This window comes from Malurus melanocephalus, unplaced genomic scaffold, assembly GCF_030028575.1.
Source record: "Malurus melanocephalus ecotype Western Australia unplaced genomic scaffold, MMel_1.1 scaffold_1156, whole genome shotgun sequence".
In the NCBI taxonomy this organism is placed as follows: Eukaryota; Metazoa; Chordata; class Aves; order Passeriformes; family Maluridae; genus Malurus; species Malurus melanocephalus.
Genome location: NW_026624388.1, coordinates 45,376 through 50,811, shown reverse-complemented (window position 1 = coordinate 50,811; position 5,436 = coordinate 45,376). Strand labels below are relative to the sequence as shown.

The 5,436-nt window shown below is 48.7% G+C and overlaps 2 protein-coding genes across 2 annotated transcripts; one reads left to right on the top strand and one right to left on the bottom strand.

The window, feature by feature from the left end:
• Nucleotides 1-2,639: 2,639 nt before the first annotated feature.
• On the top strand, nucleotides 2,640-3,062 carry LOC130586426 (histone H4). Its single transcript, XM_057387214.1, has one exon. It carries the CDS (start codon nucleotides 2,659-2,661, stop codon nucleotides 2,968-2,970), a length of 312 nt encoding a protein of 103 aa, XP_057243197.1. The 5' UTR covers nucleotides 2,640-2,658; the 3' UTR covers nucleotides 2,971-3,062.
• Nucleotides 3,063-3,113: 51 nt separating this feature from the next.
• Nucleotides 3,114-4,223, bottom strand: LOC130586421 (histone H2A type 2-C). The gene has a single exon (XM_057387210.1). The coding sequence runs from the start codon at nucleotides 4,163-4,165 to the stop codon at nucleotides 3,776-3,778; it is 390 nt and encodes a 129-aa protein (XP_057243193.1). The 5' UTR covers nucleotides 4,166-4,223; the 3' UTR covers nucleotides 3,114-3,775.
• Nucleotides 4,224-5,436: the final 1,213 nt, after the last annotated feature.

Genomic DNA, 5,436 nt, shown 5'->3' with positions numbered 1-5,436 from the left:
AGGAAAGGAAAGGAAAGGAAAGGAAAGGAAAGGAAAGGAAAGGAAAGGAAAGGAAAGGAAAGGAAAGGAAAGGAAAGGAAAGGAAAGGAAAGGAAGAAAATAAAAACCCAAGTGGAGGCAAAATTGCAATTTGTGCTTCTTCATTAGTTCTTTAAAAGAAAACAGGTCTTAGCATGCTTGACTACATGGAAAGACTTTCAAGGGTTATCACTATCACTGACATCAGTCGATGAAGACAAGAATTTTTGTTTGCATGGATCACTAAAGAAAAAAGGGGTTCTTAATCTTCAAGTCTGTTTGGGTTTAGATTTTTCTTATTTTCATTTTACAACATATTCCTATTGCACTTATGTGGTGAATGGTCTTAGCTTTAGTTTATGGTTTTATTTGTTTTGGGGTTTCTTTTGTTTGTTTGTTTGGGTTTTTTTCACTTTTCCCTTGGGTAGCAGGGTCACCTAGTTATGGTCATTTCAAATCTGAGGGATGCACAGGCTCTGTTCGGCTGGTATTGGGAATACATAAGCTATAAGTCTGGGAGAGGTCATAAGAAGAATACTACACATGCAGTAGTAGAACTTGTTGTTGAAGTTAGTCATATCAGTAGGGATCCAGAGTGGGGAGAAATTAATGGACAATATGAGCAGGACAGTCTTGAGATTCTACTCTCTTTGAATTGAATTCTGAATACATGATTATAACACAGGAAGAACTGAGTAATTAACAGGAAACTTCATTCTGAACCAATATTAACTGTGACAGAGGCTAGTAAATAAAGAGGGTAAGAACAATAGCTGACAATCTGATCAAAGTGGTCCCTTCAGTGTCAGTGATTTGTAGGCCAGGGACTCACTGAATCAGAGGGGATGTATTTGAATAGGGGAGACATGAATGGATTTTTCTTCTTTGTGTTTAGTAGTTGCTTTTTCTAGACAAAACATTTTTCATGTTTTAGGATTTCGCTTTAGCATTAGAAATCATAGAAGGTTGARGAGTAGGTGAGTAGGAGTGGTAGATGGACGAATGAGCTATGGACACGTATACTACRTGGACTCTATCCCTTTCATAGTGGAGAAATTTATTAATACATTGTTAGCTTAGTGTGTCCTTCATGTGTGCCTCTGTTAAAAAATGGTGCTGGAAAACATGCATGAATTAGAACAAAATGGCAATCAGCAAGGAGAGTGAACTGAATACCTTTTCCTGTAGCTGAGAAGAGATGAAGAGAGTATGTGAAACCGAGGGAATGGCAAGTCATTTGAAAGAGGATATAAAAAGGAATCATAAGTCTACAGGGCAAGAGTGAGACATTCTTATGTAAATATAAAAGATCTGAGCTGAAAGATGATGTGCAACAATTACTTCAAAATTGTGTTTTTTACCCCATCACTCTATCAGACTTACCCTCTTGGACTCACTATGACTGAGGCGGAAAAATATACCAGAGTTAATGAGGAAAAGGGTTGCCAGAGTTCACAGAGATTTCTCCGAGCCTTTCACCTTGAAGGACTTTCCTCCATGATAATGTTGTGTGTATTCAGCCATGACAAGCACAGGCAAATTCTCCATATTGGAATTGTGTTAATTTCATACACCRATTGGGCCCTGAGCTACAAATGGGAGAACTATAGGCTTGACCAACAGAAATGAGCCATGGATGGAAAAGCCATGACAACTGATTTTCAGAGTCATGAAGACATACCAAAATAACAAAGAGTCACCACTTGCAGCATACACTTGTGAAAGCAAAACACTACATGCRAAAAAGAATAACCACTCAGAATTGTGTCAATCCTTTGAAAATATGGACATACACATGACCACAGCTGGCGTAGCCATTTTTATTGTGCATTTGGCATATGTTACTAATTGGCATCCAGTTAAGAGCAATTACCTTAACGGAAATATAATACTTTTTGTATCTCACTAGCATGTCAGGGATTTAATGGTGAAGCAAACACTATAGACACTATGATAGAAAATAAAGGGTCTTCTCCAGTTCTATGCTGAAGAAGCCCTAGGTGAATTCACCAATGATGTCATAATGCCATTAGACRTGGCCAGCTTCTAGAAAAACACGTTTCTTTTGGATCTAAGGTGAACATTAAGGCATGATTTTCCTCATGATTCATAGTACATAAAACAAATATTACCTTACCATAATGAAACTGACYTAGGAGTTTTTACATTAATCAGATGTCACAGCAAGTTATCTCAATTACAGCAAATCCCTCAATGCAACTTCAGAACAGGAGAACACATGGCGAGCCTGGACTTAACAAYGGTAGGCAGAGACCTAAAGGCCGCGAGTTCCCCGCACAATGCCGCTGTCGCACCATGGGGAAAAAAAAAAAAACCGTTTCAGCGTCCAGGCCACCGCCGGAGAGGCAAGATCCTGGCAAAAAGCGGTTCGGTGGAACCGAGGGACCGGGGAACTCGGAGCGAGGCGGTGGCAGAGACAGAGGCGGGGAAAGGTGCGGAGAAGGCGGCCAGGGCGGTGCCCGAGAGCGGCGAAAGGGGCGGAGGCCTCAGGCCCGGCCCCCCGGCCGCCGTGCCCGCCCCTGCTCCCAACCAGGTCGGCTCGCACCGAATAAAAACCGTGGCGCAAACGACAGCCCCACTTCATAGCTTTGTTTCGGAGGATTCGTGGTTGGTGCAGTCATGTCTGGTCGCGGCAAGGGCGGCAAGGGGCTCGGCAAAGGAGGCGCCAAGCGCCACCGCAAGGTGCTGCGCGACAACATCCAGGGCATCACCAAGCCGGCCATCCGCCGCCTGGCTCGGCGCGGCGGCGTCAAGCGCATCTCGGGGCTCATCTACGAGGAGACGCGCGGTGTGCTCAAGGTGTTCCTGGAGAACGTGATTCGCGACGCYGTCACCTACACCGAGCACGCCAAGAGGAAGACTGTCACGGCCATGGACGTGGTCTACGCTCTCAAGCGCCAGGGACGCACCCTCTACGGCTTCGGCGGCTAAAAGTGTTCTTCTCTGATTACCCCGTAAAACCCAAAGGCTCTTTTAAGAGCCGCCCACATTTTCTTTTTAAAGAGCTGTGTTACTATATAGTATTAATGGTTTGGGTCTTGTTCTAATGTTTGCTTTTAGTTTTCTCTCCTTAACGCCGGGAATCAACTCTCCACCGCGCGTTTTAGTCTGTCAAGCTTCTATTCTCTAAAGAGCCTTTGGCGTAATGGGGGAAATGAAAGTCCAAAACGGACACTTTAAATCGACAGAATAATTCCCTTAGGCGCAAGTTGTCCGTTACAAGGCTCGGTGTCAGAAGGAGATAAAAGGCTAGGGCTGCAGGACTCAAAGCCCTGGGGAGACCTTTCCCTSTTGCTGGCGGTGCTGGCGCCCGTAAGAGGGCGGACCCGTGTCCGCGATTAAGCGCCCGCGCCAATTACAAAAGCCCGCGCTGGTGACCATTGGCTCCRGGACGTTCCGCGCTCGGCGGAACCCCCACTTCCCCACTCCCGCGACCATCCCTGCACGGCAGCTCCCCGCGCAGCGGAACCGGAGTGCTTCCACCGGCCCTGGCACACGAGGAAAACGCAGACCTGACCGGCCGTGCCAGACTTGTCCGGCAGAGAACCGGCTCGGGCAGGAGACAGAAAACACACTCCAAACCATACACGAACTCAGTAAACACACACTCAGACATCCTCCCCTCCCCCCCGGCGGCCGCTTCGCAGCGTCTCAAGCTCTTTCWCGAGGCTGTGGGTGGCTCTGAAAAGAGCCTTTGGGTTTTGCTTTTGGGCGTGGGACGCTTTCCCCGCCTGGTTTATTTGCTCTTAGCTTTGTGGCTCTCGGTCTTCTTGGGCAGCAGCACGGCCTGGATRTTGGGCAGCACGCCGCCCTGCGCGATCGTCACCTTGCCCAGCAGCTTGTTGAGCTCCTCGTCGTTGCGGATGGCCAGCTGCAGGTGGCGGGGGATGATGCGCGTCTTCTTGTTGTCGCGGGCCGCGTTGCCCGCCAGCTCCAGGATCTCGGCCGTCAGGTACTCCAGCACGGCCGCCAGGTACACCGGCGCGCCGGCGCCCACGCGCTCCGCGTAGTTGCCCTTGCGCAGCAGGCGGTGCACGCGGCCCACGGGGAACTGCAGCCCGGCCCGCGACGAGCGCGACTTGGCCTTGGCGCGCGCCTTCCCGCCCTGCTTCCCGCGCCCGGACATCTCTCTCTCTGCTCGCTCCGCAAAAAACCAACTCCACCAACAAACAACAGCAGGTGAGTGACGGCGGCTCTGAGGCCTCCGCCTTTATATCGCCTCCCCGCGAGCGGCCACCGCCTCCTGATAGGCCGAGGGACCTCTCGGGGCCCGCGCAGCCCAATGGCGCAGCGAATCTCACACTGRCCAATCGAGAGCGGCGCTGCGCCGGAAAGGCTCCGCCCGCGCTCCCGTCTGACCAATGGCGAGCCAGAGCGGTCGAGCCTCGCCGCACGGCCCCGGCCCCGCCGAAACGGTCGCTGCCGCCGCCGCCGCCCTGAGCCGCTGGAGCCGCGCAGCTCGGTCGCGCCCCGCAGAGTGTGTGCCCTCTCCCTTGTTTAAACTTGCAAARCGCCGAGCTGCAGAGTGCGGGTGTGGAAGGCCGTGTCGAGGAGATAGGGAGGAAGAAGGACAATGCGGCTGTGTCCGTGAGCGGGAGCAAAGGGCCAGAGGGGACACGGGGAGACTGCTAAGACACTAAATACCCAATACATTTTTAGCGGGAGCCCAGCTGAGCACCGGCTCTTCACTTAAAACCTAAAATGCATCTAAAGGCTCAATTAGAAAATTTGATTCATAGACATATCCCCTTTTTTTTTTTTTCTCCACAAATGCCTAATACAGTTTACGTGTCTGTATTATGACGCCTGTGTATTATGACGGATGACGTTCTTTTTCATTTATTTTTTTTTATTATCCCTTTCTTGTTTTTTCTTCCAAGTAGAGTTTTTCAGTTATTTTTTTTCCCTTTCTGCCGTATTTAATTCAGTAATAGATTAAGGTATCTAAATAAAAGTACAAATAGATTCCTGCGAAATTTTGTCCTTGTTTACCTGTGTATATACATTCATTGAAAGACAAAATTTTGCACTTAAAGGAGGAAAAGCCGACACAATAAAGGAAGACCTAATTACAAGCTTGCTTAATGGTGACAGTTTTAAAGAGTGCGTGGTTTAACAGTTAAATTTTGTCAGTTAACAACGATTTTGAGTGTCATCGATTGCCCAAGTAGTCACAGTTTAAAATTATTGCTTTTTCAGGAACACAAAACGTTCAGCAGGAGCAAAGAGTTGCTGGGAAGGGATAGGCGGTATCGCACATGGGCGGGAATTTTAAAATTTGAATCCACCAATGAAACTACGAAAGTACCCCTCTGCCTATCAGAGCGGGCACCAGTGCTATATATACTCCCCGAATAGAAACAGACTGTCAGTGCTGCCACTGGCCTCTACTTCTGT